The sequence below is a fragment of the Tachypleus tridentatus genome, chromosome 13 (assembly GCF_004210375.1).
Source record: "Tachypleus tridentatus isolate NWPU-2018 chromosome 13, ASM421037v1, whole genome shotgun sequence".
Lineage (NCBI taxonomy): Eukaryota > Metazoa > Arthropoda > Merostomata > Xiphosura > Limulidae > Tachypleus > Tachypleus tridentatus.
In genome coordinates this window covers 105,197,887-105,221,505 of record NC_134837.1, presented here as the reverse complement: position 1 = coordinate 105,221,505, position 23,619 = coordinate 105,197,887, and the positions used below count along the sequence as shown (strand labels likewise).

The 23,619-nt window shown below is 32.2% G+C and overlaps 1 protein-coding gene across 1 annotated transcript; it reads left to right on the top strand.

The window, feature by feature from the left end:
• Window positions 1–215: 215 nt before the first annotated feature.
• Window positions 216–23,619, top strand: LOC143237382 (uncharacterized). The gene is made up of 7 exons (XM_076476580.1): window positions 216–671; window positions 12,896–12,994; window positions 14,442–14,600; window positions 15,120–15,253; window positions 15,896–16,034; window positions 17,491–17,626; window positions 21,745–23,619. The coding sequence occupies exons 1-7, from the start codon at window positions 387–389 to the stop codon at window positions 21,834–21,836; spliced, it is 1,044 nt and encodes a 347-aa protein (XP_076332695.1). The 5' UTR covers window positions 216–386; the 3' UTR covers window positions 21,837–23,619.

The following is a 23,619-nucleotide window of genomic DNA, read 5'->3' as shown; positions in this document are numbered from 1 at the left end:
ACGCCTTTACACGCTTGGCCATGCCTGGCCGGGTGTCATTGGAGGTACATTATTAGTCTGACAAATTCACTACTTGAGTATTGGTATTCAAAATGCGCGTTATTAAAGCAAGCCAATTACACATATGTGACTCGATTATAAAAATATAAAATTGTGTAAGAACTTATAATGGCGTTCAAGGTTTATATAGTTCAATTATCAAATTTACGTCGAAGAGGGCGCTTTATGTGTATGACGTGTAAGTATACTGATCTTGAATTAAACGTGAGCGGTAGAGTTCGGTTGTTAATTTCTGTATCTGAGTTTCGGATATAATATCAGTAGGTCTAGAAGAAGGGTTACGTTTGGAATTACCGAAGACAAACGAGCATTAATCGTTGTCAAAGATGACATTATCAAAAGAAGTTATTCACAGTAAGGACAATATTCTTCAGGAAATTGATCAGGAGATTCAAGTGGCGTATGAATATTATTTAAAAAATGGTTATACCCAAGAAGAAATTCAAAAAGCTGCGAAACCTCTTTTGGAACCTCTTCGTTTGGAAAGATACAAAAAGCGTCTCGCTTTCATCGTTAGAGTTATATTAGTTTTGTTTATTGTTTATATGCTGTTTACTGCGGATCCTGTTTACCGAAGACTTTGTATGTATGGTAGATTGTTTTTGTTTCAGGTAAGTAGTAGCTTAATTTATTACTCAAATGTTCTGAAGTATTTTCAACTACAAGTTAAACACTTCATTTTAAAGCAATTATCGATATCATATCACTAGTGGAAAAGTTGATGCTCTAATCAAGCCACTGGAAAACTTTTACCAATTTTAGGTCAAACCAGAAAAACCAGTCTGAGAGCTGTTTTCCTGATTTTCTGAAGAGTTGTATGCATGTTTTCCACTGGCCCAGGAAACGTATAGGTACATATAATTTTCCCCTGGGCATGTTAAAGTTGATGAATATTATTTCGGTGCTGAAAAACTGGAGAAAATCCGGAAAAAAATACTTAATAAACTAAAACTCGTGGCAGCTACGAACGAATATAAAGTGGTATTTTCAACACCGAATTTTTATCAGGAGCCTTTAATTTGTAAGTAGGTAGAAAAGTTGTTCATTTTTTGCAAAGCAACTTTAATTAAATTTAAAAACAAAATACAATTTGTTTTCTATTTTTCAAATTTTGGTTAGGTTCAACATTTTCACGATCTTGAATCAAGTGAATTAATCAGGGTGTGTGATAATCTGTAGATTATGATTTTGCTTCTTAATAATATTTTGGTTAATATTTTTTATTGTTTTTGACTGTATTTGTTGCTTTGTGTGTATAAAGGTTTTGTAATTTTCACTCTCTTGCTTTTTGCAAGACGATAAAAAAGTTTAAATATGGCAATGTTACGAGCGTCAGCGAAGCGTTTCTATTAATTCTAGAGTTTGATAATGCAACCGGGTCTGGTATAATTGAACATTATAATCACGGAAATAGTTCGAATATTGCAACATCGTTTGCAAACATACGTTGACTAGTTGCATCATGAGTAAAACTTTCTTTTTTCGCAATGTTTTCTTAACCGTCTGGCCTTGCTGGGCCTTTTCGAAATGTATCATAAGTAATATACAGTGCAGTGTATGAGAAACTTGTCAATGTTTACGTGGAAAAATTAATAGACAGGTTTTCTGACAAAAAAGAAATATCACTATTTCATAAATTAAAGTTTTAATTTTCCTAGTCATTCTGTGTTGATGTTATAATACACTCGTTGATAGAGCTGAACCAGGAGAAAAACAACAAGATAGAAAAAAGTTTTATTTCTGAAAATGAAATACTACCTCGATGTAAACATCATCGTCATTGATCAAACCTTTTCTTCAAGAATTAAAAAAAAATGTTTTAAAGTTATAAATATGATAATACAAAAATCCAAAAGAAAATATCCTGTCAGTTACACCTATGAGAATACATTAGACTTGATAGAAGTTTTGGGAAATGTTTAGAGCGAGTTAGAATGCTAACATTTCGACTTTTGACTAAGGCTTCAGCAAATCACACAACGTTGTTTGTTATTTTTACGTTAACATAATTTTAACTAAAGTTTTCCGTTTGCAATTTTGAAACTTTTCCACAATCCTTAATAAATATATTATGGATCATTATTTTTAAAAATTACATAATAATTTTGTAAGTTATGTTTTTGATTTAGATATTAGCTTGGAAGCTGACCTTATAGCACCGTTACGACATTAATATTTTTTGTACATAAAATATTGACACGGGTTTAAAATTTAAATTTCCTCTTGACTCCTTGTAGCTTATTTATAATAAACGAAGATTTAAATCGCGACCTATAACATCACTCATCAGTTTCTACCGGCATGGCCAGATGGTTAAGGCACTCGACTTGTAATCCGAGGGTCATTGGTTCGAATCTCCGTCGCACCAGACATGCTCGCCCTTTCAGAAATTAGGACGTTATAATGTTACGGTCAATCCCACTATTCGTTGATAAACGAGCAGCCCAAGAGTTGGCAGTGGATGATGAAATAAAACTTCATGCAAAGAAAAAAGTTTTCCATGGACCTGGATTTTTGGAGAGCTGTGACTACTTCGCATGTACATGAAATGTAATTTTCAAGACTAGAGGTAATAAAGGAAATACTGGATTAAAAAAACGGACAGGTTAAATTCATTAAAGGAAAAAATATCACAACTCTTACCTATGAATTAAAAAATATTTTAAAACATACCATACGTATCTAGTGTTTAGTTACATATTAATAGAAAAAAGCTTTTCTTAATCTAATTTCTCTTAACAAAGGACAAAACGGAAAAAAATTCAATAGACGCAGTGGATTGTCGAAAATAATTATTTAAAAGTTCAGAGTTGGCATATGTTCAGTTCCTCTTTTTCTTTGATTAACTTAATACCTGAACGTTATGCATGAATTGTTAAATTTAGGTATCGATGAGCTTCAAAAGGTCTGGAATTTTGTCTACTAAAAGTGTGTGACCCACCTGTATAGCGTTTAGGTCCAGGAAACCTCAGTATAAGGAATTGAATGGTCACACTATAAATACCAACCTTTTCAAATATTTTGAATTATATTGTAAGGGTAGTTTGTAATAAGTAAATAAGAAAAATAAGATTGATTACATCGTAGGATTCATATTTTAGTTTAAATTTAGATTTTTTTCACCGAGTAGAACATCTCATGATTATTTTAATATTATGGTGTGATGTAATACTACTTCATCATTTATATAATTTTATGGGTTAAACTGTTATTTAGAATGCTAGTACTTTTAAAGTTGAATGAATTTAAATATTAAATTACTAAGTTTCATTTGTGAAAGTTTTTCCATCTCGCTCCTTTGGGCAGACCCCATGGTGGACTCAGCAGATGGCCCGATGTGGCTTTACTATAAGAAAACACAAACACACCCTCTCGGCAGGACTGGATGCCTCCATTCGTTGATAAGCTATCTACTCCTCCAACAACTGTCTATTTTTCTTGCACGAGGCTTCACCGTCTCACCCACTAGTGAAACAGCATTTGTTGGTGGATCTCAGCCAACGTAGAGACCTCATTTCACGGAAAAGCTCCTTGCTATCTCACTGATTCCCAATTTCATCGACAAGTGTTTGCTGGCTAAACAATTCGTGTTGATGCAGTTTATCCATCACTGGCACTTCTGTTCTCTCTCGATCAGAGGCGTGATTCTGATTTAGAGGTTTTATACAGACCATCTCACGCAGTTTCTCAGTGACAGTTAATGGAATGTTGATGAGAGTGTTAACCTCTCAAGGATGCTACAGAAAAACCTGGATTATGATATTCTGATTACAGCATAATATTTTACCTAATCATTTACTTCGTTGTTTTTCTAACTCATGAACATACCTCAGAGTAGTCAGTCAGTGTTACCTAAGAGAAGTCTCGAGAATACTGAGCAACAAAATAAGCTTCCCTCTGAATTTGAACTCAGTTCGTTGTACAAAGACAAATTACTGATGAACAGTTGAAAGAAAAAATATTTATTGTACAATAAAACAATACAATGCCAAATGAAACGCAAATAATGGGACAAATATACGTCACGGATATGTACAAGTGGTACACGTGGATGTCAGTAGAAAGTCTTCCAGGGGTAAGAGGCAAAGTCAAAATCAAGGGACGATGGACTTTCCATTCAAATTTAGTCATTACACTCCAGAGAATCAGCAAGTTCTCACAGGTTAAATATTTATAAGATTAAGTCACGGTACAGACTTGCAGCTTCATATGTTCCATGACAGTACACTTTAGTTTACCACTACCATGCTATTTCATTGGATTGTCTGTAGAATTGTGTCAGTCTCTTCGATAACCTGCTTCCGGTTGCAAGGGGCAATAGGTTGGCTCCTACCACACTGTGTTAGGGCTTAAGAAATGTCGGCAAGACTGTTTTAGTATCTGAGCAGAGTGAGAATTACCATATCCAGTAACAAGAAGTCGCTGTGGTACCGACGTTTGTTTTCAATATACAGCTACAGGATTGGTATATATAAATTTTAAGTAAAGCTGCTGACAAACCTGGCAGCGTTTATTGGAACTGAAACATCAATGTAAGAATTAACGTAAAATTGTGAAGTGAATAAAAAAATTGTAAATTCTTATATATATGCTGAATGAATAAAGAAAAAGTTTCTCTTTGGGGGGGAGGTGCAAATCTGGTCTTACATATGACAACATTAATATTAAATAAACTAAAACTTGTAAACGTCTCCACGTTTAACAAGCAATCCGTGTGTTCATAGCATAAGATGTGCAAAAGGCATGGCAGCCACTAACTATCATCCGACTCGCCAACATCAAAATCAATTGTTTTTCTCATAATATTTATAAGTTATTTTTCTAGCAGGAGGACAAGATGAAAACCAAAAGTGAATACACGTGCTATGTGCACTAGGTAAAGGAATAATTGAGTAACTCGCTTGGATGTCTGTGCGCTAGCGAATTGTAAAGTTGAGTAACTTGCTTGGATACCTGTGAACTAATGAAAGGAGAAATTGAATAACTCACAGGGTATCTATAAGCTAGCGAAAGGGGAAGTTGAGTAACTTGGGCTCCTTACTGTATTAAAATTGTGAATGACGGAAAATGTGATAATTGTTTTAAAAATTCGTATTACCCAAGGAAGATCTAAAGTACAGTACGACGCCATACTACACATTTCCTTCCAGGCCGATCCAGTTGTCGATAATTTTAAAACAGCGAGAAAAAAAGACTCGGCTTAAATCGTATGTTGCTCAAGAAATTGAAATAACTCATCCCAACAAAACCACTTGCTATTTAAAACTTAAAAGCGGAAAAACGACAACACAATACAATACGTAAAGAGGGAGTAGTGTAATAAACTGCTCATACAAATATAAAAAACCAAGCAAAACATACATGAAAATGTCCCTTAATATAATAAACTACATCATATAAAACCTTCTAACATATAACTATCCATTTCAAATGATTACAACTAAGAATAATTCTCACTTTTTTTAGCCATACAATAAAACAGAACCAATAATATATAAAACTGTGAATCTCAAACATAAAACTCTTGTACAAAATCTATCCTCTTTAAAACGGGAAAGTTAACATACTACACACATAAAACACAAAACGAAACGGAAATTTATTGTCGTAAAACCCCTAAACTTTACAATAATTTAACCTGGACAGTAAAACTACAACCGTACACTACATAACAATTATCTTAGAACCACGCATAATAGATACAAATATATACATTTAACAAAACAGAATAATATCTTTAGCACTGGGCATGATTTACAACTCAAAATTTACATATAATCCAGAGAAACGTATATGAAAATGCCAAAATTAATTGTATGTATATCAGGTCGTCTCATAAGTGATGTCCGGAAATTTAATATAGAAAGTGCATCATCATTTCTGTCTTTTAAAAGGTTTTAATGACTAAAATATGTAGTAGAACTTGTATAGAAATGTTCAGACAAATAAAAGAATGGCCAGGTGGGTTAAGGCGTTCGACTCGTAATTCGAGAGTCGCGAGTTCGAATTCCCGTCGTACTAAACATGCTCTCCCTTTCAACTGTAGGGACGTTATAATGTACAGTCAATTCCACTATTCGTTGGTAAAAGAGTAGCTCAAGAGTTAGCGGTGGGTGGTGATGTTTAGCTGCCTTTCCTCTAGTCTTACACTGCTAAATTAGGGACGGCTAGCGCAGATAGCCCTCGAGTAGCTTTGTGCGAAATTTAAAAAAAAAAAACTAAAAGAAACTAACCCAGCTCCACTGTTTCAGGTCATTAACAAAATAAAGCTTTGTGAAGATGGATGTATCTGAGGAGCACATTAGGTGTATAATGCTTTATGAGTTTAAAAGATACAATAGTGCAGCAGGAACTACACGAAATGTTCAAGGTGTTTATGGTGCGGAGTGTCTCTGAAAGAAAATATCGAAAATAGTTTCTGAAGTTCAGATCAGGTGACTATAGCTTAAAATTAAATGACGCGCCATGTTCAGATCGTCCTGTTGAGTTTAATGATGACTTGTTGCTGGCTGCACTTGATGAAGATTGTGCTGTAACAACTAAAGAACTAGCACAGAAGCTTACTTTAACCCATTCAACAGTTCACCGTCATCTGCAACGCTTGGAAAGGTGTCAAAACTCAGAAAATGGATCCCCCATGATTTGACAGAAGCCAACCTTAGAACAAAAGTGAACATTTGCACTCTCTTGAACGTAACTCACGTTGTTTGGACAGGTTGGTGACTGGAGATGAAAAATGAATATTTTATAAAAATGTTAAGCGCCTCACACAATAGCTAAGTGCAGGTAAACTGGCTAAAGCACAGCCCAAAATCGACCTCCACCCTAGGAAAGTCTTGTTTAGCGTTTGGTGGGATATTGTTGGTATGATCCACTTTTTGAGTTGCTGCCACTTGAGTGTTGCACATAAAGAGAAGAGGCCTACTTTGATCAGTCGTAAAGGTGTTGTGTTACACCAGGATAATGTACGGTCCCATAAACAAAGGATCACGTCTGCAAAGACTGAAGAACTAGACTGGGCAAAACTTCTACATCCTCCTTATTCTCCAGACCTTGCATCATCCGATTATCATCTATTCCGAAGTTTGCAGAACTATCTTGATGGAAAAAAAAGCTTGGAACACATGGTGTCAAAACTAATTTCTCCACATTCTTTTCCTCAAAACCCTAAGAATTTTACAGAAGAGGCATTCAGGAGCTTGTGAATCGTTGACAGGAAGTAATTAATAATAATGGAAAATACATTATTGATTAAATAACATTAAATTAAAAGCATTTGAAAAGCTTTCTCTTTTTGTAAACCTAAAATCGGGCATTACTTAAGGGATGACCTGATATATTCGATCACTAATACAAATAAGCGTCTGAAACACTGAAAATACTGGACTACAACTAGCACAATAAAAATTAAGATATTCAGAAGGGTTAAGAAATTTATCGTAAAAAAGAAAATATTGAAAGTATAATGCCAAAATAATTCCCTTTAACAAAAATAACTCGTTGCAAAACTTAGATTACATTACAGTTACAAAAATACTTCATCGTCGACTAAGTGTGAAAAGTCAAAATAAACCTATGGTATAAGTTTACAAGTAAAGCACAATTCCCACTACTTAAGGGAGAAAGTTGATATTGGCATCTTAAGGCCTTGAGTTTTATCTAAGTTTCAGCTACACTCCGTGAGGTTATAAGGGGCGTGACAGTGATCTACAGCATGAGGTGCTCCACATATTTATTGAACAAAAAAAAAACTGCTCCGATACTACATCTTTTTTAAATCTTATACCTAAATAATCAATTGTCCAAAGTGTTAGGAAGCAAAGGTAACCAATATCTACGTGGGATTTCTTATTAAGTAAAAACAAAATAACCTTTACAATGTTTATTGAAATCTACATAGATTTATGATACATATAATTATTACTATTAAAGAAAACTGGAAAAATATGTAAAGAACTTTTGAGTAGTAAAATATGTGTGTGTGTGTGTGTGTTTTGTTATAACAAAGCCACATTCGGATATCTGCTGAATCCACCGAGGGTAATCGAACAGTGAAGTATGAAACATTGTGGCTTACACATAACTTATATGCAAGTTTTGATAATGTATTATAATCGAGTATTCAGTTTTTGAGCATTAAGTCTCTACTCAGTGCATATCATACATTTTGTATTTCCATGTGAAAGTATGGTCAGATAGGGTTCAATTGTTTTTGTCTCTTGTGATACAGGAGAGCATTAGTGTTAGCTACTCCCTTAGTTAATATGTAATTTTGTTTCGAATTTCTTTTCAGCTTAGTTTGGATGCAGAAGACCACACATTTAATGCATTCACTTTTCTGAACATTAAACTAGTTCACTAATTAGCCATTAGGTGTTCTGTCTTACAGAAAAGATGGCTGTTGCTTCACTGTGATAGCTTGGGATGGTTGACTATCTTCTTTGTCAGCAAATTGGGTTATATCTTAGATTTTCCACACCTATATGCTTGCACACACAGCTTTAGGTTACGTGTGCGAGAAATGTGGCAAGAACATCTTGGCTCTGTTATTGTTAATTGTATTTAAAACCAGGTTTCTTCTGTTAACCATATTTTGTACAGATTTGGTGGAGGCTTGAATTTTACAAGATCTAACTCTTACCAGATCTCTGTGAGAGTATAACTAAATGTTTTCTTTCCTTGTTTTAAATTTAACTTCTTTCATTTTACTTTAACTTAAGATAGTTTTTTACGTGACATTTATACCATTTTTGTTTGTTTAACTTACTAGAGGATTCACACTTGGCTGGTGAGAGAGAGCCAGTAAGGGTTTCTTTTCTGCACCTCTCTCTTGCTGGTTCAACGCGCACACACCAAGGACTTGCCCTTGTTTTGTATCTCTGTGTTTGTAGTTTATTTTCTCTGATTGTGTGTGTGCGTGTGTGTTTGAATAAAAACCGTCATTCTTTACACCATGTATTTTGCCTCTTTCTTATTTTATGAACTCGGTTAAAGTCTGGAGAAAGAAACAAACAAACTCTGTAGCATACTGTCTTTTGAACCTCCTTTTAACGGACCAAAATTGACTGCACTATGTGAAACCCATGCACTGGAATATGCCATTCTTTAAATTATGTGGTTTCTGTTTTTGTTGTGCCATTTAATTCTTAAGTATAGGAACATCAAAGGGGTTTATCTTTGAATTATGAAGTTTTAGCTTTTTGTGTCATTTGCCTGTTCAACATGTAAACATCAAATATTTGCAAACCTAAATACATGTGTGATATAAAGGTATATCATGCACATTTTATCTTCTATAGTTACATAAAAGTATAATTTCCGATTATTTAGTTTCTGCACTATCATTGTCGCTACACGTGGTTTAGGAAGTTGTTACCTTTACTTTGTTCTAGTTGCTCCATTTCTTTGTTTTTAGTAGGTGACATATTTTCTGTTTTCAATGATATTTCAGTATTGTATGTTGAGCGAATTGGAAAGGACTAGCTCTGAAATATTCTTGGCTGATTATGACTGACTTAAAGTTACAACCGACCAATGCTGTCAAGGAACATCAGTCAAGAGGTGATGCATCCACTGGACAAATAAATTGGGTTAACATTCCAGATTTAAGTGTGTTTACCTTGTTCAGTTCTGTGCTTTTTTATTGTAACAAATTCGGCAGAGATTCATCTTGACAGATGGAAAATGATATGTTATTCACTGATCTAGAAGAGGCAATCGCTCACTTGTCTACCGAAGTATGCACAATGTGTCCAATAAAACTTATCTTCATTGTCCTCTAAATGTGTCCAACCTGTTTGTTTTTCATGCAATTTAAAATTCAGTCAAGGTATCGACTACAGAACACCTGCCTTATTTCTTATTCGAATCCGCTTTTATTGTGGATGTACTTTCCTGTTACTTTTCGGGAAGTTATTTTTATCCAAAACATGCAAAAAAATAATTGTTATTTGCGAAAAATGTTTAAAATAGGAAAAATAAAAAAACTTAAAATTGTACGTGCTGCATACCATGCATTACTTATGTTTCACTGCAGACTTGTATCGATTTTTTTAACTTTTATTAGCTGGAAGAGTGGGAACATGAATAAGTTTTCACGACAGTGATGTTGTCAACTTGTTTTAGTATTCATATATTGGTTGAGGATAGGGTAAGGTGGATACGGACAATGCATATATGGGACAATGACCCGTATGTAAAACGCATGAACTTATATCGACAAATTTACTGTCACATGTTCAAAGTTAGGTTAATTATTATTCGCTGTTTCCTCATGGCTAATGGATTGTGTGATTTTTCTTTCTCAAGGTATTTTTGGTGTAGTTTCAAAGTCAAATAACCGTAATAAGGTGGCAGCAAAAGCCTCCTTTTGATACCTTTATTAACACATAATATTAATATTATATTCATAAAAATACATATCAAAATATACTTTTACTTGCAGCTGAAACTAAAGTAATAAGTATACTTGACTCATTATTTTTCAAAACCTCGAACAAACAGATCTTGCTCTTAGTACGGTAACCGATATGTAGACAAATTGTATTATGCTCACAAACAAATATAATTTTACCTACTGGTGAAAGTCAAAGAAGCAACTGCTTCCTATGTACATAATAAATTCGAAAGTTTGTGAATGTTTACAAATTCAGGAACAGCATGATATGTACAAACAGCTAACATGTGGGGTTTCAGATACGTTACGCGTAACAGCAATAGTACAGAGAGGTTTTGTTTTGTAACACTGTGGATTTAAGTAGCATCAGTGTTGGTATAAGATTACTTCTTTTTGTTCACATGGCAGTTAATCATTGTGCCATTAGATGTCTGAAGATCAAACACATCAGAAACTTAATTCTAATCCTCAAACTTCAAGGAACACCCTTGTCACTTTAAATCCTCTTATCACACCAGAGCATTCTTGGTTGTTCCCATAGCAACAAGGATTACTGGTCCATTTGGCTGAATTTATTTACTCTTAGGCTGAGATCAGAACAATGTGTTGGACGATGAAAGAACAAAAGAAGAGCAGTAATGAATTACATTCTATAACTTTTTATTATATCATAACATCTTTGCTTGATCAGATTTATGTGGACACCATGAAAATTAAGTGTTGCACATGAGGAATGTATCTCTGCAAACAAACAGTTTTTGTTACCCTGTACAATTCTTTCATCAAAACTTGTGCATAATTGAAATTTGTTGTTTTTTTTATTATCAGCAAGAGTTTTTAAATCATTTGGGAATCATCTCATTTGTTAAGTGGCTTTCAATATACATCATAAATAAATACTGTAGAAATATAATATTTACCTTATAAAAATTAGAGGTAGATGCATATGGTAATTTAAATATTCATTACTATGCCTTATAACAACTTTGATATTTTAATAAATTTATAGTGTGCATTTTACCTTTTTTTCACATATGAAAATGGCATAAAGATGAAAAATACATTTATTATTGTAACATCATTCATTCATGTAGAACAAAAAAAAACTTGAAATTATTTGAAAACAACAAAAGCAATGAATGAAAATTAGCGTGTACAGTAACATATGTATCCATACTAGCTCTAATACATCTATTTATCTTCATTTTTTACTTTAAGTATATTTTTTGATGGATTAATTTCTAAATAGAACTGTATAAAGAGTACCTTTCTAACACTTTATGATTGTTGTCTGAGAATGTTCTCTTATCAATGTAAACATACTGCTGCATGTCCAGATACCCATGGCACACACTTGCTACATGTAAAACCTTTTCAGAGGGAGAACTTTATTATTTGGCTACCCATGGCAACAAATAAGATATGAGAAAACAAAACAAAACTGGTTCAGTATATTCAAACTGAAATAACATGAAATCAAAGTAAGTGTCATCCAGCTTTATTTTAAGATGCATAATACATTTTTAAATTAAATTATTATTTGAGTTAAAAACAATGAGCAGTCTTCTTTTACCAGTATTTATAGTATGAACTGGTTTCAGAACAGTCAAGCTCAATGTTGAAATTTCTTTGACTGTTTCATTTCTGTTACAGATAATTCATAAAAGGGATTATTGTTTAATCAAATCAATTTTTATTAAAATAATACAAATAATTGAAGAACACTACACCAAGTAACAGTATACCAAGCATAATTTTGCTTATCAATAACAAATTAGCTTCCTGAGTCAGTAAATAATGTACATGCAGAAATTAATACCATGTACCAGTGATTCATGTATATACAAATTTGTAAGTTTTGACTCATAATTTACCATTACAAGCTACTGCTACTTCATTAGTTAAGATTGTGATTATATTATATATGTATATTTTATAAACACATATCTGAGTATCCACATGATACTGAATTTATCTTGAACAACTGAGTTTTACTAATGTTTGTATTCCCAGTTTCGTTCAATTAAATTGTCATTTTATAGTTTTAACATCATTCTAAATGCCTAGTAAAATAAATGATACATAACTCCCTCATATATTTTTATAATATAAAATACAGTGAAGATCTAAAACAAGTATAATGATCTTAACACCACCTAAATATTTACTGTTAGGTGCAGGGACGACAACTTACAGGATCTACCCATTCATTTATGAATATAGGTAGTTCATAAAACCTCATTGGTTTTTAAAAATGAAAATCATTAACATGGTTTTTTCACAGTTTTGTACCTAAACTGTGTGTATGTGTGTGTATATATATAGTTTTTTATAAATATTTAAAATGATTGTAAAGTAATTTCTTATTGTTTTAAGAAGAAAGCAATTTGATTTTCACTTTTTTGTCATAATTTAGAATCATGTCTGATCTTGTTACAGATTCTACCTTTTTGGGATTGGACAGAAGTTTATTACTCCTCCTGCTTTATTTATAACCCTTTCTTTTCTAAAAACATGATTACAGAAACAGACTGTCAGGTAACTGTTTTTATGTGTGTGACTTTTTCAAGAATAGAACATCTTTAATTCTCTTTAAAAATAACTGAATATTTTAGTATCATATTGTTGTGGTAATCAGTTTACGTAGATAAAAAAAATTGCTTTATTGGCAGAAGCTAAAGGTTTGAAAGCATTGGTGTAAGTATTGTGAAATTCTTCTTTACTATATCTTGTTTCCTCTTGAGGTCACTGATCATTACAAAGGTAAGTTCACGAAGATAGAAATAAGAAAGTATTGAAAAAATCTTTATGTATTCAATCTCTTCATAAGCTTGTGCTACATGCAAATTTTTTAGCTCAGTTTGTCGTGAGAACATATCATTTTTTCAACAATTTACTTGTGATCCAAAATATTCAACTCTTTTGTACAAAGGTACCTGCACAATAGTTATAAAGATTTTGTAGCAGTGAGCTGATTTGGCAGTGTTTACGACAGTATTTGTGATGTAATGTATTTTATTACATGCATGTAAACCTTTTTCTGTTTAGTATTTTAGACCTTTTAAAATCTTTGTAACATTATGAATTTTAATTGTATGTAAATTCCTATTTTTAAATACATCCATTGAATATAAAGCAATTTCTGATTGTTCTGATTATCTTGCATGTATAGTGTGTTGGCAATCATTCTAATAATGAAGCAAGCTTCCTTGAAGTAATATTAATTTGGATGAAACAATGGACTTCCTTTTAGTAAAAAAAAAATGTTGAAACCAACATAATTCATTCAGCACAGAAAATGTAATGCAAGTGTCACAATCATTAATCATAGCATATCACACATAAGAACATTGCCTTGTTAATGATTTACTGTGGTATGGTCATTTATTTTGATATAGACCAGATCACATACACTGCTGGCCAAAATCTTAAGGCCAACGAACATAAAGAAAAAATATGCATTTTGCATTGTTAGAGTTGAGTAGAGCTTCAAAAGATGGCAATAAGAAAAGGGAAAATAAAAATAAAAAAAATTTTTTTAGCATTTAATAGGGAAAATGTGAACACTGTGAAATTAGCCTAAATACTAGCTGGTGAAAAGGTTAAGGCTATACCAAAAAGAAGTCCTAAATAGGGTAGGAAATGCCCAACAAGAAGTCTCAGTAGTGAGTTAAAGCAAATAAAATGAAACATTGTTATTAAAATTTGTCAATTAGAAACTGACTAATTCTTCTCATCTCTTGCAGGTGAAAAATTGTTAATACCCTGTGATTGTTTAAATGTGCCCACTTTGCATGTACTCTTTATGGTGACGGCAACTGACGAACTTATAAAATTAAGTTAAATGTGTATCTCCCCCATTGGTTCAGCATTAAGCTGACAACTGATATATTGCATATAGCCCCTTTTTTAATTTTGAGCTAAAGTGAATGTTCATTCAGTTGTAACAGTTTTGGTTGTAATAAAAACTTGCAAGTTTTTGCAGGTGTGTGAAGATATTACAGAAATTGAAAGATTCAATGGAACATCACCTGATAAAGTGGCTGAGCACCTGTTAAAGAATGACATACCTTTAATTGTTATGGATGGCACCAACAACTGGCCAATCATGGAGGAAACATTTAGTCTTGCTAATTTGAGTGAGGTTAGTAATACTTTTATATATTAGTTATCTGTGATTATACTTATACATGTTGAATAATAGCTTGTCTAGAATAAACAAACATAATTTTAATAGGCCAACACCAATGCTTCAATTAATAGTAAGCAATCTTAAGTGAAATTAATTTACTAATTTTAAATATTTAATAACTTTTCATAATTAATATATAGCCTAGCATGATGTTTTTAATTAACTATTTAACAAAATCATTGCAAGAAAGCTGAGAAATTATCACACTTAAATATTTTTTTTAATAAATTGTTTTCATTTTCATCTTCTTTTATTACAAAACCTATTGTAAAAAAAATTATGTACATAACAAATCAGGAATTTTATAAATATTACCTTTTCATATAAGTGTGTGAATCTCAAACTAATTTTGTTCTTCTGTTTCCAGAAGATTAAAAATTATTATGTACATAACAAATCAGGAATTTTATAAGTATTACCTTTTCATATATGTGTGTGAATCTCAAACTAATTTTGTTCTTCTGTTTCCAGGGCTATCTTGATGACCCTCGAATAAATAGTGTAGATGTCTGCATGTTCCAAACTAACTTGCGATTTCATACACCACAGGGATTTCTACGAAAATTAAAAGAAAATCCTCAGATGGACAGGTGGTATGTTCATTGGTAAGTGAGCACTATTAGATATATATATTTTTTTTATAACACTTTATAAATATAGGGATTTAGTACAATCAGGGGAAACATACAATAATTATTCAAAATATAATTTTGGAAGAACACTATTTCCATTCAATAAAAGCACAATAATTTTAACTGGATATGATCAGACCAATCTGCAAATCAATTAAGCACTATACTAAATAAGTAAAATTGAATAGTAAAAAGAAGGAATTAGAGTTGTAGTTATTTACCAGTGTATTCCCATTTGTGAAAGGAAAGAATGTCTCAACAAGATATAAGTAGTATTTTAACTGTTTTTCCTATTATTTATGTTATGTTAATAATGCACCCAAATTGTACATATACAGGTATTGTTGTGAACGCACAATGCTAGAATGCTAGAAACTGGGTTTGGATACTGGTGGTGGGCCGAGCACAGATAGTACTGTGTAGCTTTGTGCTTAAACACGTTATTAATTGTCATTTATTGCTCTTAAACATTGTTTTGTGTTTTTATTTCATTGTCTTAGTTTTGACTACAATATAATTTTAATTGTTGGCTTTTTCATTCACATATTATAAAGTATTGATATGATTTAATGAAATTTTTGTTATGGAAGGAAAAATATATCTGATTAAATACAGGGAGAATTGTGAAAAGCCTACAGAAAAGTTTCTACGAACATTTTATCGAAGACCCTACTTTATACCTCCTATGTTGGAGATGATACAGTCAAATTGGATCATGATGTCATTTAACTACAAAGGACGATTTTTCAAGAAGGTAAGAAATATTACTGTTGTAACATTCAGATAAGTCTCAAAATGTTTGTAGTGTTCAATATGAATATTTCAATGGTCAGTATGTCCAACACAAAGCACCCACCATCTTTCATGATTGACTTTCTTTTAACTTTTGCATTGGTAACTCTATCACACTTTTCTTGTGTCCTAGACTAATACCAAGGTAATAAAAAGCAACCACTTTTTAACAATAAACCAAAATATGTGCAAGCAATGTATGCCTGACTCTTATTCATGTTGCTTCTTCTTTGCAACAAAAGACTCTCTGGAGCTGCATCTTGTCTTCTTGAACCCGAAACATATGTAAATTCATTTGCTACATTTAATGTCCTCATCCTTGACCTCTTTTTTACTTCCATATATTTTACCATGATTTCTTCTTGTATGATAGGACATGCCCCAACCTTACATTGTTTTTCACTTTACACCTTATATATAGAGTTCGTTAAAACTGAACAGATATTGCAAATAGTGAAGTGAAAAGGGACACAGAATTATTTTGCATCAGGTTTTTGAGATATGGAACAATTGCTTTTAGCATTTTAAAATATTTGTAAATCTTGGTTGTGAGAAATTCAGTATAATTCTTGAATTTTGATAATGAATAGGTTCATAATATTAATCAACAATATCCATTAATCTTGTTAAAATTCATTTTGTAAATGTCATAAACTCAAAATGAGCAGTATTGCATCCTTATTTTTCTACATTGATTTCAACATAAAACTAATTTTCTTTCAAAACCTATGATGAGTTCCTCTGATCATGCAAAGAGAAATAGTGAATAAAATGATTCATAAATAGATGTATAACATTAAGCAATTTTATTCCATATTATAAATGGTTGGCTACATGAGGCATAAGCCAATGGAATATAACTTTTCTGTTGAATTTAGATCAAATAAAACAAAGATATATCTGAGATACATGTAAATATTTTTATTTTTGTGGCAGTGTGTTTATATGCTTCTTATGCAATACAAAATATTTGTTGATATTCATCTAGGAATAATGTCATCTAAAATGTTGCCCTACATGACACAACCATTTCTGGCCCTTTTTATGTTGCTATTAGCTATTGGTCAATAACTGATGGCTATTTTAATCACTAATATCATAAGGTAAACGATAGTACAATTTGTTTGAAGTTGCATCTTAGAGGAACACCTAATTTCTCGAACACAACTAGTCAACCAAAGGGAAACATCAGCAATGAAAGAAGTAGCAATATTTTCGTAATGATCTGCTGAAAATGTAGCTTGACTATAGCTGTATCAACACCATCCTATAGTGAAAAACATGAACAAAATTCAAAATTAAGACTGACATTCAAATTAACACCTTTGTAAATTTTGTTGTTTAATTGCAAATAGTTTTGTCAGTGTAAAGGGGACAAAATAAGAAAATAACTTACAAAATTATTTCTTGTCATGCAGATTGAACCATCTACTAGTACTACAGTAATGTGGCTAGCTCAGGTGCGTGGCTACCATTACATTAGACTGAAGCCTAAGAAACCATGTAACAATTTATGTGAAAATCTAGAGGATGTTCTTCAAGAAGGAGATGTTTGTAAGTTTGTCTACTTAGCAGTTAATAAAATTGATTATAATTGACAATTTTATGGCCCAATGTTTAATTAATGTTAATAAATTGAACAAGTATGACAGTTTTTTATGTTAGCCACTGACTGTGGAAAAGTACATTCTTGTGTTCATGGTATTTGCATGTGTGGAGAGGAAATTCAACATTTCCTGTAGATTTAAATGCAGCTTATATAATGCTTGGGGTGTATATCTGTATAATAGTTACCATGAACTCCTGAGACGTTGTAAAAATTAATGTGGTGGTGCAAAGTTAACAAAACTAAAAGTAACTTGTAAAATCAAAATAGGCAAATGTGTGTTGCAGATATTGTTATATTCAAACATTTTGAACATGAGCTTAAGAAAGTCTAGATGGAAAAGACCAAACAGCCGAAAGAAAATCAATTCCATGTTATTCTAGGGTCACAGTAAGACTAACAGTACTTTAAACACATACACATAAATATCCACTACAGGAGAAAAATATATAATGACACTTAATACTGTGGAATTGGGTTGTATAACTTTGCTGGCTTCATGAGGTCTGGTAGTAACAGAAGACTTTTCAGTGTAATTGATTGCTGTGACATACTCACTTTAGTGGAAATCTGAACTAGGCTCATTAAAAAGCATGTGTTTGTTAATCTTCAGTCAACTCATGCACAACCAACTTATTCCACATTTTTTGTCTTTCCAATCACACCCAGGCAGTTGGCTATGCTTAACTTGCTTGTGCCTAGCTTTTCTGTTTTATCATGTACTGTTGTATGGTGGTTTGTTTCAACTGCTTCCCTTAATGTGTTTTCATTTAAGGATAGCTTCCTTCCACAACCTTTGTGGTCTTCAAGACTTTCATCTCCATGTCAAAACCTTTGGAACCAATGCTGAACTGTACTATCAGTAAAATATCCAAGGCCGAATGCATGGTTGATGTTCCATGTAATTTCAGTAGCTTTTCATCCAAGTATGAAGTTGTAAAGGAAAATCAGACAAAGATCCTTCTTGTCCATGCTGTCTTGGGGGTTTCAAAACTTACTCTGAATAGAATTGAAACAGCAAACAGTTAAGATGCCTTGTAAAAGATAAACATTGGATTAAACCAACCAACCACCCAATGATAAATTACTCAATATTCAGCTTCTAAATGTCCTCACGAGAATTCCAACATTTATTTCTGGACAACCTAATATTTTCAATTATTTCAGTCTTTTACTTTTTTATAAAAAAAAAGAATAATTATTATACATTTTACAGTAAGTTTCTTGCACAGTATTTCATGTATTTAATAAACACATCATAAAGCAACAGTTTTTGTCATTTAATTACATGATGACGTTTGTAGCAAGCATTCTTCATCAGTTCGAAGTAGAAAGTTGTTAAATAAGTTAACAGCAGAAACACACAGTTCATGTGTAGTATCAGAGATCACAACTGTTTCAATATCTTCAAAAAGTGTTAACGAGAGAAAGATACTGCTGTAGTACTCAAGTAACATTCATATTAACTGAAGCTGATTGGGTGGATCAGTTATCAAAATATATGTTATCCACTTCATTCAATATTTAGTTCATCTGGGAGTGTTTTTCAACTTGCATCTAAGTTAAACTCAGCTTTCTCCTCTTCAGCTGCAATCCAAGAAATTTTTAGTTCAGAGTTCACTATCAGCACATCCCTCTGGGCCATACTTACCTGCATTCCTTGAAGTAAATAATAAAAGTTCATTAGCATCTCATCAGGGACTCTGGATTTACAGATATCTCTTCCTGAATACCTTTAGTTCAACTTCTTTGTTTGGTTTGGCAATGACAACATGACAGTGTGGGGTACCTATTCATTTTACCTGTATGGATATGCATGTCTTCACAGGTGTCACATTGTCAGTATGGGGTGCGTGCTGCATTACTCTTGTGGCACTTTTTCTGGCTACTTCAGCTGTGGTTTCCATCTCTGTACCTTCTATAGAAATAACCTTTATTAACTCTCTCCTGGTCTTTCCACTGACAACCTCACACAGTGGGTCTTCATCTCTCTATTCCCACACTCTGCTTCATGTGTAGCTTATGTCTTGTCTTCTGTGAGGGGGTCAGGACTATCTACATATGTAACATCCTATTGTTTCTCACTGTTCATTTCTCATCCATGTATGTATCAATGTAACGAGAATATTCCATCATTACTTTATCTGGCAAGTATTCTCCCCTCCTCTTTTTCAGGTGTCAGTTTTTACTTTGTACATGGTTTTTTTGACAGAGATTTGCCCTTTTGAACCATGGTGGGCTGTAGGGCAGCCCTGTCATCTCCATTTTGTTATCCTGTTTTGCAACATGTTTTCCTCTCTAGTTATTTTACTTTCTTCTGTATTCAATATTTACTTTCATTTTAATCCAATAATCTCTTGTCCAGTCCATGCTTTACAGTATTGCATGTTGCTCACAGCACTCTTCCATAACTCTCACTCCCATTTGTTTATCTATTGGAATCCATCTGTTTCACATGATATTCTTCTATCACCCTTGCCAGATGGGTTCATCAAATTATCTGTGTTGCATATTCCTCCTTTTCTCCTGAATCTTGCTAGTTGTTCTGTGTATCATCTCAACTGTCACCTCCCAGTGCCCTTGGCTACTTATTTCTGTCATTCTTTGAAGGATATTATTTCTGCTAGTATACAGACCTCTTTCTACACCTTTATGTTACACTACTTGAACATTCTGTTGGTTTCCTGCTCAGCTGGATATATTCTTCCCCCGACAGCTATTCTCCATATGCTGGTACAACTTTTTTTCAATAGTCTATTTCACATGTTATGGATCCAGCAGTATGGTGAGTGGTGCCTATCCAGTTATACTGATATCCAAAATCCATACTGCAGGATCTATCAAGTCTATCACACTCACTGCAGTGATGGAGTGTTCCATAACATCACTCGCATGCTCTTCTTTATGGTTTATTGTGTTATAAATATGCTTATACTGGACTGTACACTCATGGGCTAATATGAGTAAAGCAGAGAGAGATTGCTTCTCATCTCTAATGTTCCTTAGATTGTGAGAATCCGGAATAGTCTGCTTTTCAAATTAAGGTTTTGTGATTACCTACTTCTCTTTCTCCAGTGTTGCATTCTTTAGACTCTCCAATATATTTCTTTTCCCCTTCTTTCCAGTAGAGTATGGGAGTCCTTACTGCTTTCTAGCTCCTATCCACTGGGGTAGTGGATTATGGAAGTACCCTTCTGAGTGTACACAATTCCAGTCAGTCTTATTCCAGATGCCACTGGATATAAAGCTAGAGCAAATAGTACATTTGGACCAGATGCACTGTAGTCTCCTACAGGTGTGTTTCCTTTGCATAGATGTGTCACACTCTCTGGGTGGTCTTCAGACACTTTTGAAGGGTACTCCAATTGCTCTATGTGGAATTCTAGCTGTTATTGTAAAGGGAGGTAAGTTCTCTTATTGGATGTTAATATTTTACTGTGCTGTAAATATGTTTCCAGTAAATACCTACCTCTTCTCATATTTCCTACTTATTTCCTCACTTCTGGTATTTTTTGTAACTAATCTCAAAGCAATGATTGAATTCATCTGCATAAAGGAAGATAGTTGTGATAAAAAGGGTGTATCACATTCACATTCCTATTGGTGGAGGATTGTTAGATGTTAATTTGTTTGGTTAAACATAGATGAACCAAATTGTATACAAGTGAAATTAGATGGGAATTCAAGGCTAGTACTAAGTGAAAATTTGTGCACCCAGTCAAATTGAGAATAGCTTTAATTTAAATGCTTATCATAAATATATTTTCAGTGTAGAAAATTTTAACTTTATTCACAAATTGTTTTACTGTATTACTGTTTTTGTTTTCACATTTATATTTGTTATTTTCTGAATTTTTTGTTAACTGTTGGCAGGCTACTAGGGTGGCCTTTGCAGGTCAGATGTATGTGAGCCATATATTTTTCACAGATTAAGTACACATTATGTAAAAATTACTTTATTGAAACTTAACTGTGATGAATTCTCATATTGTGTTTTTAACTTTGACAGCTAACTTTAAATAGTATGATATGACATATTTTTATATAATACACTGTACTGTTATAGTGTTATTCCCTGTCACCCTGTGGATGTTGGAGTACTTACCTGGCGAGAAATCAGAAAATTTGGCAATTGGTGCAGGAGGGTTTTTTCAGTAATCAAGGAAAGAAAGCATAGTGTGTTAATGTTGTGATAAATATTCTTGTATCTGTTCTACAGCTGATTTTTGTCATTTGAAACCTGTACTTGTTACAGTAAGTAGAAAAGTATTTAGTTACTTCTGGTGTTTTTAATAACCATAGATTAAAAGTGAAATAGCCTGTTATGATAATTACTGGTATATTTTGGTGGTTTTGGCTGTCTGAACAGGAAAGTTAAATACCTGTATTTTAAATAAATGTATACGTTAATGAATTAAGATGGTTTTTCAAATTTCTTGTAACATTACTCTATTTTAGAAGTATGAAGATCTTCAGATAATATCATAAAGTTTTATATATATATATATGTATATTGTATACTCTTTGTTTATTTTTTAAATCTTATTTTTGTTAGAATTTTTTATTAGTTACACCAATAAATAAATTTATAAAATACTGTTCACTGGCATTAATTTTAATGCCACTTATAATCTTGAATTGTCTTTTAATGTAATGTATGGTGTTTTTTAATTGTTTTTAATATAAATTTAAAATGTATGGAAGATGCTACAGTAACAAGGAATGAATGTTTTTCCACATACAAACTTGTTTAAGATGTTACAGGATCTTTTGATATTTAGTGACTCATATAAACTATATACCTTCATAAAAAGTACCCTTTGGCCCACACCTGCAGACACTCATGTGCACTTAACTTTTAATGAATTTTTATATTGTGAAAAATAAATAAAAGGTGTAAATTTTAGTTTTAAACATGACTAAAGATTATGATTACATTTGAAATGAAAAACCTACAAGTAGAAATAGATTAAAGAAATAAGTTTGGTGTGATTGTTTGAAGTGGTAATAAAGAAATATTAATCATTGTTGACTACAGATACTTACAATTATTTCACAGAAATAAATAGGAGTTTTAATGAGACACTAACATTTTATTTCCCCAAGTTTAAGATATCACAAACATATCTTAAATAATTTTTGTCTTTTCTAAAAAAAAATGTTATTTTGATGTTGGAAATTGATTGTGTTGTATGTGGGCCCAAAACTTTGACTAGGGTGAATATATGGACATATAGAAAATTTTTATCTGTAAATATATGTATGATTAAATAAATATAGCATGAAGCCTTTTTAATTCTTATATCTACTAAACAGATCTACATGACAATATTTAACTCTTACTACAGAGTAATTGTATATTTTAAAATAATATTGAGTATAAATTATGATTTCACTTCTCATATGTGAGTGAACAGTTAACTAATTTTATAAATTAATAACCTAAAATATAAAGTAATGGGTGAGAAATGCAGTGGATTGTGTTTGCCAGTTTTATTGAACTGAGTACCACTTAAAAATATTTTATAAAAAAATAGTGTATATGAATTCACAATGTCAGTAAATTAAAAAAGCAAAATATTAAAAAACAATTTGCCTGTGTTGTATTTAAAATGGCCATTAACTTTGTTTACAAAGTTGTTAAAATTATAATTTTGTTTCAATTGACACAAAATATATGTATTATTTAATTTTCTTTGATTGATATGTGTTTCTTTAAGTTTGAAAATATAAAGTGGAAGTAACTAAATTTTCCCAGTATTAGTTTGTAAAAAACGAAAAAACTTACCTGCAGTAAGGAAGTATTTTATAACATTTATTATTTTGTAGTTGGAATGTTATATTTAACATGTTGATGTTTAAACTCATGAATTTATTGCAGGACCTATATATCTATTTCCTGTTTCTTCAAAGAAATAAAGTTCTTCTAGCAGTCTACCAA

What these genes read in the sequence shown, in the direction of transcription:
- LOC143237382 (XM_076476580.1), top strand. Translation starts at nt 387, where the DNA reads ATGACATTATCAAAAGAAGTTATTCACAGTAAGGACAATATTCTTCAG. An exon ending in GTAGATTGTTTTTGTTTCAG is followed by an intron (nt 672 to 12,895) that starts GTAAGTAGTAGC and finishes ATCTTGTTACAG; the next exon opens with ATTCTACCTTTTTGGGATTG. An exon ending in TTACAGAAACAGACTGTCAG is followed by an intron (nt 12,995 to 14,441) that starts GTAACTGTTTTT and finishes AAGTTTTTGCAG; the next exon opens with GTGTGTGAAGATATTACAGA.